The 17,574-nt window shown below is 53.5% G+C and overlaps 5 protein-coding genes across 5 annotated transcripts; 3 read left to right on the forward strand and 2 right to left on the reverse strand.

Annotated features, from left to right (window-relative positions):
• Positions 1-928: 928 nt before the first annotated feature.
• NECHADRAFT_78664 (uncharacterized protein) lies at positions 929-1,525 on the forward strand (the record flags this gene model as incomplete). Its single annotated transcript, XM_003051465.1, has 2 exons — positions 929-1,030; positions 1,115-1,525. 2 exons carry the CDS (start codon positions 929-931, stop codon positions 1,523-1,525), a joined length of 513 nt encoding a protein of 170 aa, XP_003051511.1.
• A 1,535-nt stretch (positions 1,526-3,060) lies between these two features.
• NECHADRAFT_38318 (uncharacterized protein) lies at positions 3,061-5,027 on the forward strand (the record flags this gene model as incomplete). Its single annotated transcript, XM_003051466.1, has 3 exons — positions 3,061-3,710; positions 3,767-4,180; positions 4,262-5,027. The coding sequence occupies 3 exons, from the start codon at positions 3,061-3,063 to the stop codon at positions 5,025-5,027; spliced, it is 1,830 nt and encodes a 609-aa protein (XP_003051512.1).
• Positions 5,028-6,485: 1,458 nt separating this feature from the next.
• NECHADRAFT_68033 (uncharacterized protein) lies at positions 6,486-8,785 on the reverse strand (the record flags this gene model as incomplete). The annotated part of the gene is made up of 2 exons (XM_003051917.1): positions 8,009-8,785; positions 6,486-7,955 (listed from the first exon to the last, which is right to left on the reverse strand). The coding sequence occupies exons 1-2, from the start codon at positions 8,594-8,596 to the stop codon at positions 6,486-6,488; spliced, it is 2,058 nt and encodes a 685-aa protein (XP_003051963.1). The 5' UTR covers positions 8,597-8,785.
• A 1,408-nt stretch (positions 8,786-10,193) lies between these two features.
• Positions 10,194-11,784, reverse strand: NECHADRAFT_59788 (uncharacterized protein). Its single transcript, XM_003051918.1, has one exon. The coding sequence runs from the start codon at positions 11,760-11,762 to the stop codon at positions 10,479-10,481; it is 1,284 nt and encodes a 427-aa protein (XP_003051964.1). The 5' UTR covers positions 11,763-11,784; the 3' UTR covers positions 10,194-10,478.
• Positions 11,785-15,092: 3,308 nt separating this feature from the next.
• On the forward strand, positions 15,093-17,123 carry NECHADRAFT_92448 (uncharacterized protein; the record flags this gene model as incomplete). Its single annotated transcript, XM_003051467.1, has 2 exons — positions 15,093-16,789; positions 16,841-17,123. The coding sequence occupies 2 exons, from the start codon at positions 15,093-15,095 to the stop codon at positions 17,121-17,123; spliced, it is 1,980 nt and encodes a 659-aa protein (XP_003051513.1).
• Between the last annotated feature and the right edge of the window lie 451 nt (positions 17,124-17,574).

The following is a 17,574-nucleotide window of genomic DNA, read 5'->3' on the forward strand; positions in this document are numbered from 1 at the left end:
GGATGTATACGGCTCTGAGAAAATGAGGTCTTGTTTGAGACCCGGGTTGCGAGGCGTCTTGGGAAGGGGGAAACATGGACTAACTTACTGACTGATTGATACCTGACTGAGGGAAAACGTCGAGAGAATGTATACAATGAACCGAGCGAGACCATTATGTATTACTTGGGAGTATGTTATACTTGTCGGGTTAATGGGTCACTTGATTTCACTTGATTATTTGGTGCCCGAGCTAATGATTGATAACCGCTTGATGCATGTGCCTCACGATGATGACCTACAAGGCTCAATCTCTCACGCTGGCAAAGGATGCAAAACCTATTACATTGCTTGTAAAATGAGGCCTTGCGTGTAAGCAGTGTGTATAAGTAAGGACTCAATTTGGTCGTTACTATGTACACATCGTACGTTGGTTGCGCTTGGACTAGAAACATGATGGACTTGAACGCCCCCTAATCTCTCCATAGGTAGGTAGTATGCATGTTTCATTAAATAAATAGTTAGCGGCTGCTTCCACAATGAGTAAGATTTTGCGCCATTGGCGTTGGGAATTTTGTTTTCTAATTATTTAATCTTGACGTATTTTTCCTCTTACCAACTCCAATTGATTTGAGAAGCCCTCCAATTGCGCAGCATAAATGGCCGAGCCCATAGCAAATATCAGGGTTCATCGCAAAGGTATGTGCCTCAACTTACCTCGAGATGCCAGTAACTGACAAAGATCAAAGGCGATGAAGAGGCTGTACTGCGCGCTCACAAGATCGCCACCCCAGCATTCCGCAATGATCCTCTATTCGCGTGGATCTTTTCTGAAGAGCCCGACGTGGATGCACGGCAAAAACGTCTCGAGGTGTTTTTCAAACCAGTCGTCAAGTCTGGCCTCGTATGCGGAGGGTATATCCTTGATGCCGACGACTGGCGCTCCATGATGGTCGTATCGGAGCCGGGGCAGGATTATGACGGGATGTTGACTATCATCAAGTGTGGTGGCATCTCTGCTACCTTGTCTGGTGGAATAAGACCGACTCTCGTGAGTAACTATTGCTCATATCACGCCTTTATGCGAGAGAAGCAAGCATAGTTGTGTCAACAAGAGACTGACATGTCATGACAGCGGCTCCTCCTCCAATATCTCACACAAGTCGACAAGGTCAAGCTTAAATGCTTCCCCAAGTCTCAAATCCGTGACTGCTTCTACATCATTCTCACTGCAACCGAGCCAGATTACCGCAAACAAGGTCTTATGAGTGCTCAGACCAAGCACCTCCAGGAACATGCCAGAAAGGTGGGCAAGCCCGTGTGGCTGGAAGCAACATCACGATACTCGATGAGCCAGTTTCTCAAGCATGGATTCGAGCACATAGAGGATATTAGACTTGGAAAGGGCAATGTCAACGCCCAGGGAAAGAAGGAAAAGGGAGGTGAGGGCGTCTTGATCGCGTGTATGATCTGGTGGCCTGAGGGTGTCGAAGAAGCTATGAATGAGAAGAAAGGTCTTCAGAAAAAGGACAAAGAGACTGAATAGGTCAGCCGGCATTCATCTGTGCTTCGGTTAGCTATCATGTAACAGTAGATACTATGCTTAATGTTAATCATCCAGTTCAACAAGAGGCAATCAGGGAACAGCGATGAGGCCATCGCCACACTCGGGGCATCCAGCCCAAGCTCAACGAGTTCCAGACCAGGATTCATGTCCCGCCGGTCATGGAAAGTGCACTAGGCTTCTAAAAACGGGATATCCTTGATGCTATCCTGAACCAACCGCGGCATTGCCGGAACCGAGGCTGGCCCCCATCCACAAGTGGTGTCATGCAGTGGAGTCCAGACGGGAGTCGACATCGAGACCCCCAGATTTCCCCAAATTTAGTAGCCCTGCCAGCAACTTAAAGAGGACGACAGCTGTATATGAACTCACTTCAACAAGCCAACCAGTTGACCTTGACGTTGAAATGCCGGCCGAACATGGTGGGGCCGGGAATGCCCACACGGCCCGGAGCTTCAATGCCGTTCGGGACTTTGTCTGGCTCCGAAACAAGCGCCTTATACTGTAATAGAGCCTCCATTCTTATCTTTCAAGAGCTCATCCACTTGTTGTTTTCGCAATGTAATTCCAATAGATCCTTATCTTGTCTTGTCACCGGCGCCCTGTGAATCAACATGTCGCCGTTAATGTCGTCACAATTATCCCCTGTCGTTGGTCGCACCTCATCGCCGAGCCGTAAGCCATGGTTCGTAGACCCGGCCGAAAGCGCACTTCGGCACCGACTCGGTCAAAGATAGCGCAGGCTGATGGTGCGCAACGTGCTTCTCTGCATGGCGGATCGGCACGCCTCTGCCTGTAAAGAGACCAGACATGACGGCGGGGCAGCTTCTTCTTGGCTGCCAGAGCTGCAACTCTTTTACCCTTCAAGCTTGAACATGAACATACCCGCGTGATGCTGGCTCCATCCTCTCTCTTCTCTTTGATTCGGGCATCAATGAGGCAAAACAGCCTTGAACCGGCACAGAGCTCCCGGCCCCTATTCCGCTCTCTCCCCTTATCTTACTCCAGAGCCAGGGATATCCGCTTCCGCACGTGGGGCAGGGACTCAAGGAAGCGGATTTGAATCTCTGATCCTCGCTCGCAAGACCTTGTTCGCCCACCCGTAGCTCCACATGGCGTTGATACGCCGTGGAAGAATTTGATGCTCTCCACTTTCGAAGGCCAGGCCGCTGACATGCTGCTATGCCCGGTGCTACGTCCGCCTGAAAAGGTGAACCAACGATGGGTTCTCGGCATCGGTGCCGCATCGGTCGGCCAACAGGGAGGAGGGAGGGTACCCATCGCCGTTCCCAGTTATCAATCCGTTCGGTGCCTCCTAAATTGTTTCTTTGTTCTGCCGGGAATTCTTTCGCGCTCTCTCTGTTCTGTTGCCCTTGCTGCGGTTGTCGCGAGTTCCTGGACTTCTATTCCGCCCAGAGTTGAAACCGTCTTGGCTTGAGGCATGACGACAATCCCTAGTGAATTTTGCCATCTCCTTCTGCCAAGACGTAGCCCAGGACAGCAATTTCCCACCCATCATGACGAATGATCTTGAGAAGGCGTCGCCAGATGTTGGCGCAGAGACATCTTCATCGTCTTCAACAGCAACATCGCCAGTCTTGGAACCCATCAAGACAACCGAAACACGTCGCAGCCGTCGACACAGCACAGCATCAAGGCGCTCGCATGATTCGGACGTGTTTGAAGCCCTGGAACATGCCCTGACACCAGATCAAGAAACCGAGGCAGAGCGAGCGGCGCGTGAACCCATCACCTACACCCGAACTGGCACCAGCATCGCCAGCGCCGCATCCCGACCCCCGGACTTTGAGGTTTTCTTTGAGGAAGGCGATCCCGAGAATCCAAGGAACTGGTCAAAATGGTATCGCGCCTGGATCATCGTTGCCGTATCATACTCTACCTGGGTCGTGGTCCTGTATAGCACGTGTTACACGGCCTCCATCCCAGGCCTAGTTGAGGAGTATGGATCAACTACCACCACCACTACTTTGGGTCTGACGACGTATCTGCTGGGTCTTGCTGTCGGTAGCTTGATTGTTGCGCCGCTGAGTGAACTTTATGGTCGTCAAATGGTGTACTTGGTTTGCTTGAGTATCTGGGCGCTGCTTATTCTGCCTTGCGCCTTGGCAACGTCGCTGACAGAAATCATTGTTGTGCGATTCTTTGGGTGAGTAACTTTCCTGTTGCATCGGCGTTGAATGTTTGACTGATCCGGCCAATAAGCGCACTCTTTGGAGCCGCAATGATCTCCAACAGCCCTGGAAGTATTGTCGACATCTCAGATCCCGAGTACCTCGCAGCTGCCATGTCCATGTGGTCGATCGCACCTCTCAATGGACCATCCACCGGACCCATCATTGGTGGTTTTGTTTATCAGTATCTTGGCTGGCGATGGGACAATTGGATCGTCCTGATCCTGGGCGGTGCCGGTGTCCTCATGATGGCAACGGTCAAGGAGACCTATCACCCTGCCATCCTAAAGCGAAAGGCAGCTCGCCTGCGAAAGGAAAACGACGATCCACGATATTGGTGCCAGTATGACCAGAGAGTTTCCACGTGGCATCTGATCAAGATCAACATGAGCCGGCCCTTCAAGTTGGTCGCAACTGAACCTATCTTGTGGTTCATGGACGTCTGGTGAGTGAAGTTACGTTTGAGACAGTGATCGTCCATTGTCTCAGTCCCCGGTTGTAATCAACGACTCTAATCAGCGCACAGGATCTCACTGATTTATGCCATCTTGTATCTCTGTTTCGTCGCCTATCCGATCGTCTTCCGCCAGCACCGCGGCTGGAATGCTGGTATGTCGGGCCTGTCTTTTGTCGGCATCGGCGTGGGAACCATGCTTGCCATTTTCGCCGAACCTCTCCTCCGTCGCTTGATCAACTCTCAGCCTCGAGATCCAATGACCGGCAGGCCCTATCCGGAAGCCACAGCCTTGGTCATGGCTATTGGTGCCATCCTAACACCTCTCGGTCAGCTTGTGTTTTCCTGGACCTGTCTTCCCAACAGCATCCATTGGGCCGTTCCCATCGCCTTTGGTGTGCCTTTTGGTGCGGGTAACACCCTCTGCTTCATCTATGGCTCGAATTACTTGGCCGGCGCATACTCCATCTATGCCGCCAGCGCCCTCGCCGGAAATGCCGTTATCCGAAGTATTGCAGGCGGTGTCCTGCCCTTGGCTGGGCCCAAGATGTACGCAGCCATGACTCCTCAGTGGGCTGGCACACTCCTTGGACTTCTCGAGGTAGCCATGATCCCGATTCCGTTTGTCTTCTGGCGGTATGGTGCCAAGATTCGGGCAAAGAGTCCGGCAATTCGAGCCCTGAGGGAGGAGCAGGATAGGCTTGATGCCAAGAGGGCGAAGCACCAGAGAAGATTGGAGAAGAAGAAGCTGCAGGCCGAAGGCGAGAAGCAGAACGAGGAGGGTGTTTTGGCGGTAACGGATGCTTCGGGGCAAGACAACAAGGCGCTCGAACAATAAGAGATGGGTAACGAAGGGGAAAATGGAAAAGGGGCACAAATGGAAAGTTGGAGGATAAAAGTTAATGATACCACTCATGTTGTATTTGTTTCATAAGAGAGGGAGGGACCATTATAAGCGGCCTGATTGGCAATTAATGTTGAACGGAAAGCAAGCACTTCAGAAGTTCCTGCCTGAACTCTCAGCCCGACTTGAATGCTACCGTTCTCTTCGTGTCAACAGTCTGAGGAAGGACCCCCGATAACATGTTCACCTAAAGACGTAATTATCGATACAAGCAGCAAAAGAAGGACTGGCTACATTGATCCCAATGTCAAATGTCTGCATATACGCTTATATCTCAGGGGGCAAAAAGGAAGGCACTTGCAAAAAAAAAACAGTTAATCAATCATTCTTATAGGAACAGCCCGATGCGGGGGTCGAACCCGCAACCTTGAGATTGTGTACTCTAGTAAGAGTCTCACGCTCTACCGATTGAGCTAACCGGGCCTCGAACGAGGCGTATGTTGTAAAATTGTCTCGCCGTTGAGCATCATATAGCCAGGCTTCACCACTTTGTCGTCGACGAGGTTCAAGATCATGTTGTAAACCATCGTGAAGATAGAGGCCGGCGTAGTTGTTGAAGTTGGAAAATCTCCTAGCGTATCTAGTCCTCTGGTCTCGTTTCTCGTACCTAGTCAAAGGCTTTACTCGTGATGTAATGTCTCATTGGTGATCTTCAATCTCAACGATGTGTTCTGGTTTTGAGTCAGACCAACTCAAGCATGGAGGTTGTTCTGTATGGACGGCCCGTCAACCCATCTACCTGCATTTGGCTCAATAAGGGGTCAACGCGTAGTACAACTAGAACATTGACGACATGCGAAGCTGCTCATGAATACAAGACATCCGCAACCATAGGAGGAACTAACACCCGCGCTGTAGGGTAGCTGACATGCACTATCATGAGAAGCATTCACCTACCTACTTAGAGGTTGAAGGACATTAAAGAGAAAACGCAATAGACTGAGCAGCGAATCTTATCCGGATGATCACCGATATTCTTACAAACAATTCAAAAATTCATCCACCACCACGTCTGCAACTAAGCCAACCAACCACCCGTCCTCAATGACACAACGAAACGCCGTGTGAAAGTAAATAAGCCTGTACAGATTGTAGGCAAGCTGTTGATTGTTCTTCCTGTTTTACCCACCATCCGATCGCGGTACGCCGGCACAAGCCTCACCATAAGTAAATGGACCGACTTTTTAATGTCCCCGATAGACCCCCCATCGCAAGGACAAACACAAGCTGGCCTATCCACGCCGCATAGTTGTCCAACATTGTAAATCCTGATACCCATCCTAGAGAGTGTAGGTACCTTCAACACTCGCTTAAAACTACCCCATAAATGATACATGGCACGCTCAACAGGAGAAGTGCTCAGAGCCTTCTCCAGTCAACATGACATTGCATTTAGTTATCCTTCTCCAACCCCTCCAGCTCCTTAAGAACGGAGGACTTGGTGTTGATCTTCTTAAGCTGAGTATCCTCCAGTTTCTCTCCACCAGCCAGACGCATCTCGAGGTCCTCAATGGCTCGGACCTTCTTCTGAAGACTGCGAATCTTCTTGGCATTGGGGTTCTGGGCGGCATCGGCGGCGGGGCCACCGTTGTTAGGGGCCTGCTGAGGCCCCTGGTGTCCGTTCCCATGGCCGTTTCCGTTTCCGTTTCCGCGGTGAGTGTTGCTGCGGCTGCGTCCCTGGTTGTTTCGGGACTGGCTTCGGTGGTTGCTGTGGCCGCGGCGCTCGGGGCTACGACCCTCGCTGCCCGAACCAGCACCGCGATCACGGGGAGGGGGAGCCAAGCTGGCTCCGCCGTTAGGTTCGCCCTGGGGTCGGCCGCCCTCTCCCTGGTTGTTCTTCTTGTTACGCTTCTTCTTGTTCTTTGACTTGGACGAGTTCTCATCGCCCAGGGGCTCAGCACCCGGAACAGTCCTCACGACTGTAGGGGCTGGCTCAGCAAAGTCGGCTCCGGGCACAGCACGGCGCGGGCGGCCAAAACCGTTGGGGCCAATGTTGGGCAAGCCATTGCTCACGACATGGGCAGCACCGCCCTCATCCTCACGCTTGAAGTGGAGAGGCGTAGCCAGGCCACGGGCACCGGGGGGACGGTAAGCACCAGCGGGCTTACTGGGGGTCTTGACCGTACCCAGGTACGTAGTGGCAGAGGCGTGAGGAGTGGGGATGGGGGTGAGGGGATCACCCGGAGCAATGTTCTCGGGGGCCTGGGGCCTCCAGACAACATTGTACAGCTCAACCATGTCCTCGTGGTACATGATGCCGCCGCTGACGTGCCACAGCTTGACGCCGTTGTCAACGCGCAGTCGTGGCGAGGTTGTGGCCGTCATGATGTAACGGCTGTCAGGGCTCCATTCGCACACACTAGGGTTTCCGCTCTCAATGGTGGTGATCTTGCGGAAGTCCTTCTCGAGATCGTACACATCAATCTGACCAGCAAGGTTACCGAAACCTGCAACCAGAACAAATCGACCAGTCGGCGAGAAAGTAATGGTGTTTCGGGGGCTGATCGGGAACGAGTGCGTCGCAACGGCCCGGTGGTTGAAGATGGTGGCCTTGGCCGGCATGTAGCCATACACAACACCGAACTCTTTCGAGTTTGGCGACCACGATACATCATGGATAGGACCATCCTTGTCCAAGGACACACGAGCGTCGAAAGCACCGGTGGTGCTGAGAAGATACAGCGTGGTCTCGCCGTAGTAGCTCTTGCCGGAGCGATCGACGTCGGTCTGTGCCAGCACCAGGAGGCTGGAGCCGTGCTTGTTCCACTTCAGTTGGACCTTGTCACCCTTGAAGAAAGTCTTCTGAGAAATGGGGTTGGTGAACAGAGGGACGTTGAAGACCTTGACGGCGGCGGGTTGACCCTGGGGGGGACATGTTAGTGGGATACCTAGCGGTGTGGTCAATGTCAGCTCACCTTGCGCTCGGGAACAAAGACTGCGACGGCATGGTTCTGGCTACCGGGAGCGAGGGCGAAGTTAGCGGCCCCCTCAACTCGGAGCTTGTTCCAGACTTTGATGAGGTCGTGACTCTCGTAGAACTGCACCTCATTGGTGACGAGGCGAGCGCAGTACTTCTCATCAGCCGTGTACTGGAGGTTCCATCCTCCCTGTTGCTTCTGGACGAAGCGGCCGAGGGGCTGCTTGTCGGCGGGGTCGACACCTTCCTCTACAACACGCCAGACCTTGAGGTTCTTGGTCGCATCGCCGTTCTCGTCCTTGGCAGGGCGCTCCCAAGTGATGACAAAGGTGCCACGAGGAGAGAAACCGAGCTCATAGACGTTCTGGAGGGGGAGGGAGAGAATCTGCGAGCCAGTGGAGGCGTCAACGACGGTGACGGCGTCGGGGGACGCCCAGCCGAAGAAGCGGCCACAGGCAGAGTAGGCACAGCACCGGAGGTTGCCCTCGGGCTTGGTGAACCCAGCGAGAGGCTCGTAGACGGGCGCAGCGTCAAAGACGCCGATGGTCTTCTGGGTTCGGTAGGCAAACTGCAGCGGAGACGCCATGGCTAGTCAAAGTCACAGTGTCTCGTGTCTTGCGGGGTCTTGTGGCCGGTTGATCAAATGTCTTGTCGGGGGGAAGAGATGTTGCTTCACACACTCTCTCTTTGTCGAGTTTCTTGTAGTCGCGGGAGGGTACCGAAGTGTTAATCGCAATCGTGGGGCGAAGCTTGCTTGGGCTGAGGTGCCTTTAGGATTGGGCGAGCAGCGCGGAGCGAAAAAGCTAAACGGGACAGCGTTGGGCTGGGTTCTGCGCAGCAAAGAGCAGACCAAGTTGCCGCCTGAAAGTTTGTATCGCGATTACGGGAGAAGAAGTGCAGCAGCGGTGTGATTCGCGGAAGCAACAAGTATGTATGTTGTCGAGGGCGGCGGTTGTTTGGAGTATCGTCGCGAGCAAAAGAGCAGGACAACACAACAAAGGGCGGCGGCGTAGGCGGGGGAAGAAGGCAGCGGGTGCGTCACAAGCGTGGAATGCGATTGCGTAGCAAAGCGAAGCCTGAACCTGCGTGCTGAGCGAACAGAGTAGACAAAAAAGACGACAAGAACAGATTTGAGGCCGGGAGGGAGATGAAGAGAAGACGGCAAGTCACCCAAGGGGAGGGGAGGGAGGAATTGGCGCGGCAGGGCCGTGATGTTTTGGGCTGGAGGGAAACAAGAAGAGATGAGGAAGAAGGCGGCGGTGGCCACCAGGCGAAATATGTTTTTTTTTTCTTATCCTTTTTTTTTGCTTTACCCTTTTTTTCCCCCTGCACAGGCTGGTTCACACTCTTGTCTGTGTCTGTCCCACAAACAAGCCACACCCGCCACACTCTACCCCGACAACTCACCCTTTTTGTGGTCTCTCTCCTTCGCTTCTTGACTCAGCCTCGGCACCCCCAATGGATGGATCTCTCTTCTCCACAACTGTGCTGCAACCTCTGCAGAAGAACAAACGAACGAACGAACTGGACTTCAGGTGGCCCTTACAGGGAGGGCACATGCCCCAGATTTAATTGACAGAAGCCAATCGTCGAGTGGATATCAGTCCGCGCTTTGAGGCCTCTTTTCGGGGCGTCCATTTTGAACATCTCAATTGATGCCTGACCCTTGATCTGGGATGTGCTTTGAGCCATAACTACGGAGGTAACAATTAACCCTAAGGGACCAGGGTCAAGTCGAGAGTTCGTTGACATGTAACCGGAATAGAACGGATACCTCAATTTCATACTTTAAAAATCTTATTTAAAATCTTGGTAATATTAACTTCTCGGGCTTATCCTCACGACTCAGTCTCAGCTCAGATTCTTCCCACACGATTCATTGCATGCATCACGTCACCACGCTTTCGCCCTCTCACACAATGGGCTATTTATTACCAGTGCTTACTCCCTTGCATCGTGGCTGAAATACTCTGACCAGTCTTTGTCTGCTCTTCCACTGCCAAATAAACTTGGTGCACAACTATACGAGATTTTACACTGAGACGTCCATACAACCCGTTGTCATTTCTCACCAGCTCGGTTAATATCCATGGATAGATAACAGGATTGGCTTCTGGCAGCCTAATTCTCATTTCACTACCCCTTGAGCCCCGTGATCCTGCCTCGACCCAAACAAATGCCATCACACTGGACGCCTTTCTAGATTTCATTGTCATGTATCATTGCTACGTGGCACCAGCCAAGCCATCCATTGCTCAACCAAGCATGCAGCCCCTGACACCAATTCTCCCGCTATTTTGCTCAACCAACGAGCCGAGCCATTGACATCGTAAATTCTTCCACTCACGTGGCCTGCGTCTCTGCCATGGACATTTGGTTGCTATATACGACATGTCCATCTCTTGTGATAGCAGCTGTAAGGGGCATGCATCCGTCCATGCAAGCTGGAAACTATCATTCGTGTCCGTTTACCTTCCCTTGTACTTTTCTTTCCATCCACCCTTTTCAAAAAGCCAAAGAGCCTCAGTTGCATATGCGCGGCTGCCTCTATGGCCACCCTCACCCATAGCCGCCTCCATTAGACTCTGCAACACTCGGCCCTGCTTAACCGAGTTCCACACTCCCATGGCGACGGGATCGTCTTCAGTCTTCCCCCATTCTCCATTTCCAAGCCGGTATAGAATTCTTCCAAGTGTTTGGAATGCCATGCATCTTTGCGCTGGGACTGCACTTCTGGCGAGCCGCGCCAGCTCCGCAATGGTGTATCCTGCAGCCTCTGGGGCTTCTCCGTGATGATGTAAACCCTTGGATGAGGGGATAGATCGACTGACCCGTGGGGATAAGAATCGACCCCGAAAGTCAAATCGGAAAGCTGATACCGCGATTTCAGGGTGTGGGTAATAGGAAGAGTCCTTGTCTGCTGGGCTGTCCTGGGTGGGGATGGGAGCCATCCAGGCGAGCTTGCTTGGATCGGCTGGGAGGTTAGGGAAGTATTTCTCATGCAGCGTAGCCAAAAAGTCGGGATCGGAAGGGTCGACATCAGGGAGGCTTGGAGGAGCTGGGAAGTGAACCGACTTGGGTAGATCGGTGATTGGAAAGATATCGGGGGGTATCTGGGCTGGGGCTTGGTCTTCATCGTAGTCGTCTGCGATCTTCTTTGTCGAGACCGCGGGTGACGGGGATGCCTTATTTTCTGAGCCTGGCTCCTTTGTAGATTTTGCGTCTTGCGTCGCATCTTCTGTAGCACTTGATGCCATGGTCTTGGATGTATCCTCGATCTTGATCTCGGGTGGAGGCTCAGGTGCCTGTGGTGTTTCCGATGGCGGGGGATCGAACGGTGACGGGCCAGTCGGCTCATCGATAGTGGCTCGCTGCAATAGCCGTTGGATGAGGGCAGGATTCAGTCCGTTCATGATATCGTTTTGCGCCTGGGCTATCTCGGCGGGGCTCATGCTGGCGAGCTTCTGACGGTTCTCATGATCGATGCGCTTCTTCTCAACGTCCTCAAAGCCCATATTCGCAGTCGAGTTTTGAGATTGATTCACCTCACTCCGGTCCTGGGGTTGTGACCGGGCGCTGGGTGTCTGGCCGGCTGCCTCGGCGGCGCGCTGTTGTTTGAAGGCAGACGACCTCCATCGTCGTTTGTGTTGCGGGAACCCGGTAGATGAGATGGGTTGATCGGAGAACTCGACAGGCTTCTTGTCGCCAGAGTCGCGCTCGACAATATCGCCGATTAAGAGTGTAGGATCCATGGTGTTGTGCAGTCTTTGTCAGGTCGCAAAAGCCAAGCTTAACAATCCGGATTTGATCTTGACGTCTTTTTTCGGTGGAGGCACCGCGGAGAATCTAGAGTGGGGCACGGACTGACGCGACCCCACATTTTCAAAATGTTTGGGCGGATTATCCGCGCTGAGTGCCACGTGAAATTGTGAGATTGGAGAATTCCAGAGGAACCACGAAATGTGCGGGCATGAATAGCACAGGAGATGCGGCTCTCGGGGAACACGAGGAGCCTGATTTGAGCGCAAATATTCACTCGGAGCTTCCTGTTTGAGCGGGTTGGGTGTTTCTCGCATCATTACTCGGCAAATGTCATGCGACATGAGACGGTAAAACGGAGCTGGAATTATCGTGGTCAAGGTTTGGGCTCTGAAACGCGAGTCCCAATTTAGTAAGCCGCCATAATTACGGAAGGATGAGAATGGCAGCACACAACGCAGATGACAGCCAGAAGATGGATGGACGGTAGATGTGAATCTGAAACGAGTATATATCGTGTAACGGAGTTCGTTAATATTGTCTTTTCTTTGGATGCCAGAAAGAAACACTTTAAATGGGGATTAAAATAGCAAGCCCCGGACTGAAGCATGTTGCACCGCCACAGATTGGTGCTGGGGTCCATAGTAGGGTGGGTGCATTAGCGCCGATCGATCCTCCTTCTTTTCAAAATTCCAGAACCCGTGCGCGGCTGGCAATTTCAATACTGTGCACTTTGGGTTGAAAATGTTCCGCCGCAACATTGGGCTGAAAATATTGGAAACTCTGTATGAAGTGTATAAATATGCCCTGATAGGGGATAATAAACGGACAGATAGATCAATATACTTTTTCACTGTTTTCAAGTTACGACATTTGAGTAAATGGTGTGGCCCGTGGGGAACCTTAATCACCCAGGCAGGTGGAACGTAATTTCCTGATTCAAAGACATTACTCGAGCTATTAGTATCGGCACCGTTCAAGGCCATCGGATGTCCTTGGCTTTTTCATTACGCCCAGGGCTTTGCTTTTTATCCGACAGCCCCCTTGGTCGAGCAACAGATAAGATCTCTCTGGACAGGGAAGCACGGGGCACCTGATACGTATGCGAAAAGTGCCGATTGGGCGCTGGAACCCCTGCATGGATGGTCAATCAGCGAGCGACAACAAGGACAGGTGATTCTCACACAACAGTTGCGGAGAGGAATTAGCAGTATGAGTTTTCAAACGCAAGATGCAAAATAAAACTGTACTTTTGAGCTCACTATTCGCCAGTTCGCCTTGCATTAGCGGTTTAGACAGGAAAACTGGACCTCACAGCCACAGATGACCTTCCCGGAAAAAACAAACATGTGGCTGAGTGGCTGCAGCCGCGTTAAATCCCTGTCGACGTAGCGCGCCTAAGCTTGGTTCAACGTTTGGTTCCCGGACGAGACGGTCCACCCACACACACAACTCTCTCATCCCAAGCCCACAAGCGAAAAGGCGCTGCAGGGGGGGGGGGGGGGGGGGGGGGGCCCGGGGCGCGCCTCTCAGGGATGATGGACACGGCGGGTGGGTTCATTGAAGGCTGACCCCGGAGGGAACACGAAAAAAGAAGGGTCACAGGCGCAAGGTACAAGTACCCACTCGTGCTGCCACAGTTTGGAGGTGGCAGCACGTCCCGGGATACAAAGAGGTACTTTCGAGGTGATTTATTCCTGGTGTTTCCCCACGCTAGACCGCTGACCTGCGTTCACCCACAGCTGGCACAGCTCGCAGAAAGGCTGCTGGTCCCCCTGGGCCCCCTGGTCTTTCCCCCTCCGATGTTGCACATGGACGCTTGGGAATCTGAGGTGGGATGGCTTGGCTCTGCACCGGCTCGTACCTCTTGTACCTCTATCCGTGCGTCAAAGCCCGTCTTGTCTCGTCGAGTGTTTTCTCTATCAGGTCCCGTCCCGTTCAAAAAGCATTGCCTGCCTTGCCTTGTGTCTTGTCTTTCGGTTTCCCTCTGGCTGCTGGGCCCTTTTCCCGCCTAGCCCGGCTGCTGCCCGTCGTGTCCTGTTGCTCTCTTGATTGACTCTTGACCCCATCCATCCTGTGAGCCCCGTCCAATTACTTGGCCGACGCCCCCCCTACCCCGTTTCGAGGCTTCTGGTGACGAATTCCCCTCGCATCCGAAGCCGTATCAAAGTGATTTCCTGCCTGGTCTCGCCCCCCTTTGTGGTGGTTTGGCTCCGAATGACTGCGGCATGCCCGTGACGTCCGGCCTATGGTGTTGTTGTCCACGCCCAGCCTAGACTTGACTGTTAGTCTCATGAGGGCACCCTCGGTTGGTCTAATCGGCGTTTAATAATGGAATTTCCCTTGTTGCCAGATGATGCTGGTCCGCCCCCTCGTTTCCCCTCGTGCGTCGTGTCGTGCCGGAGTCGTAGCATTCAAAGTTAGCAGCTCGCTCGCTCTCTCTTGTTGTAGAAGCCCCGTTTTTCTCCTTCCCGCCAGAAAAATAAGAAATGTTGTTGTCGCCCCGAAAAAAAAGGTAGCCATCCCCATCTCATTTCTCCTCCCTTTTTCCTTCTCCTTCTTCCTCTCTCAACCCGCAATCCTCCACCACCCGCCATTTTCCCCCAACGACGACATATGGGATTTGCTCAAATTCATCAATTCGACATCCTTTGACTATCGTAATTATCACCGAATCACCATCATCTGTTGCACCCGGTGCTGCAGCATCACTCGCCAGCCTCGAATCGATTCCTCCCCCGCGTCCGACCCCCCTTTTCGCCCGCGCAACCCGCATCGCCCGTTTTGGTCGTTGCCCAACTCCAACGTCGTGAGGCTATTCAGAGATCCGGACAGCTCCACCGCCCGCACCCGCCTGCCGCTTCTGGCCACTCACAGCCCGTTTCGCTCCGTTACGCTCCGTCACGCTTTTTTTTTCCCGCCTGCAACCAGTTTCTGGCGAGACCCGCGCACCCAAGCTTGGAAGCAATTCTATTCGCTGTACCTGTACCTGTACCCGACCTTCTGGTGCAGCTCCGCGCGACCTAGCGTGTATCCGTACTGTACAACGTACATCCACCGCTATTCGCCGCCTTTTCAATCAACCTTTGGTGGTTTGAATCACAGCCTTGCCCGTTTGCGCGCGACGCCTTGTTTGATTTCCTCTTTGCAGCGCATGCGTGGTTCTTATTTCCTCCACGGGTAATAAGCGCTTTTTTCTTCTCTTTTTGCTCCCCACGATTCCAGGAGCCCTTTTCAACATTAGCACGCGGTGCATTCAGCTTCCGGACGATTTCAAGACCCTGGACTTTTAAACCTCGTTCGTTTCCCATCCTTGCCTCGGCATGGCCGCGACAGCTGCCGACACGTCCATGTCGCGATACGACTCGTCAGCCGGCGAGCTGTCATCGCCGCCCTCGGGCTCCCTCTCAGAGCCTGGCTCTCCATCGCGACAAGCTTCGGATAGTCGCGTCCCCCAAGAATATGACGAGATCGTTGTTGTTTCAAGTGATGGACAATATCAACACATCGGCCGGGGCCATGGACAAGGCCGGCCCCCGCTTCCCCTGCCGCCTCAATCAGGCACCGGGCCTCCCAGGAGATATGCTCTGGTCGACAACCAGTGGGTGCAATTGACGGCTGCAGGTGTCCCGAGAAAGAAGCCCGGCCGCAAACCGGGAACCATTGTGAAACCTAGAAACTCGGATGGCAACGAAATCGCAAAGGCTGCTCGTAAGCCTCGTAAGCCGCGCGATCCCAATGCACCCCCAATGCAGCGCAAACGCAAGATTGCGCCTGCCGATGCCGACAACGAGATTGCTGCCGATTCAAAGTCCCTGGCTGCTGCCGCATCTTCTGCCTCCCGCCAGCCACGTGTTTCGGATGTCTCAAACGTGTCAGCCTCATCGCCCGCTCAACATCACCAGCACGCGGCTTCCGACCAGCGCTATTCGCCCAAGATTCCCAAACGAGAGCACTTTGGTTCTATGCAAAGCATTTTGAACTCGGATCCTCCGGCCGAGCGACCGTCGTCCCAACCGCAGCCCCAATCAAACAATTCCACATCCATGCCTGTTCGCACCAGCGGCCAAAGTTACGACCCTATCCGTGGGAATTACGATCCCGTTCGCGAGACAATGGTTTCTCATAACCCTTACGCCTCTGCTTCTGGTTCTCCTCGAGCTCCTTCTCAAATGCCAAACCGGTCCCCAACCATTGCGAGCTTACTCGGCGGCGGTGATTCTCGTAGCTCATTCCAACCGGCTTCGAATCAGCCCCGTTTCCAAGCACAAGAGCCCTCACAACCATCGTCCCCCTCCAAGGAACCCCAAGCAATTTCTACACCTACACCATCATCACGATCACTTGCGCAGGAGGCCAAAAAGGACCCGCCTCCACCACCACCACCTGTCCAGCGCCCAGTTATTAAAGAGTCTAATTTTACAACCATCTCTAACGGCCCTATCAAGCGGTCATCTCCGAAGCAGAAGCCTCATACCGGAGTTTCAACTCCCAAGACCGACAACCTCGACGACATGCAGGAGAGCGAGGGCCGATCTATTCTCGACTTTGGGCGAGCAAAGCCTGGTGAAGAACTCCAGGCCCCAACCATTGTCCTCAGCGTCCCAATCCAGGCCGGAGAGACAAATCGCTATGTCAACTTTATGCGCATGGCTGAGGATCGATATGGATGGGACGCGCTCCACCCTCGCCTGGCAGCCAACCGGGACCGCAAGGCTCGAATTGCCGCTGCAGCCGCCTCCCTGGAAAAGGCGGAATCTGGCCGCGAATCGGGTGATGAAATGTCCGTTGATCTCTCCGACGCCGAGGCTAGCAACCCCGACAACGGTGGCACCAGCGGCCCCGACGCCCAGGCCAAGCCTAAGAAGAAGCGCAACTTCAAGGAGGATCAGTATGACGTTGATGACGACTTTGTGGACGACTCGGAGCTTCTGTGGGAGGCCCAGGCGGCAGCCAGCCGTGACGGATTCTTTGTCTACTCTGGACCCCTGGTGCCCGAGGTTGAGAAGCCCGCAGCTGGGTATGTATCTCTGGAAGCCGTTAATGTTGATCAGATGCTAATAAACCACAGTCACGAAGGTCCTCCTAAGCGTGGACGTGGTGGACGAGGCAGCCGAGGTGGCGGCAGAGGAGCGTCAACTAGAGGCGGAGCTGGCAGTGGCCGTGGAGGAGGCCCTGGATCTCGCGGAGGCTCAGTGACACGAAAGCCTCGCATCACCAAGCAGGAAAAGGCGCAGCGCGAACGCGAAAAGGCTGAGCGTGAAAGCCTGGCACAGCTGGCTAAGACCCCGACCCATGGCTACTCACTCAACCCGACCACTCCCTCGTTTGCCGTCAGCGAATTGGGCGCTTAGAGGGCATTGAATATGGCCCCAAACGAATTACGCAACGACGAAGCCACATAGCTTCTCACTTTCAAGGCATGACCTTAATGAAAGGGCTTTGTCCCTGGCTCGCTGCCGTGTACAGGCATCCTCGATACCTCACTTCAGACTCGATTCCGCCTTCTTTTCTTTTCTTTGTTTTCATATTCCTGCTTTGCGAAGCATGGCTGGCCCGGCATGGCCTCCTCTTTTTTTCTTTTCTTTCATGTTTCTTTGAACTGTTGGAGAATCGGCGCGTGTGGGATTTCGCATGTATGAAGGGAGAAAACCTACCAGGTCTCGGAATCACGGCGTTCACTGGGTTGTGGATGGATCGATGCAACATGGCAAGAAAGGCACGAAGTGAAGAAAGGATGGGGAGGAACTTAGAAGGGATGGGGTTCGGGCTCCTTTTGAAAGGACGAAGGGCGATGAGGCGTCA

The sequence above is a fragment of the Fusarium vanettenii genome, assembly GCF_000151355.1.
Source record: "Fusarium vanettenii 77-13-4 chromosome 4 genomic scaffold NECHAsca_3_chr4_2_0, whole genome shotgun sequence".
Taxonomy (NCBI): Eukaryota; Fungi; Ascomycota; class Sordariomycetes; order Hypocreales; family Nectriaceae; genus Fusarium; species Fusarium vanettenii.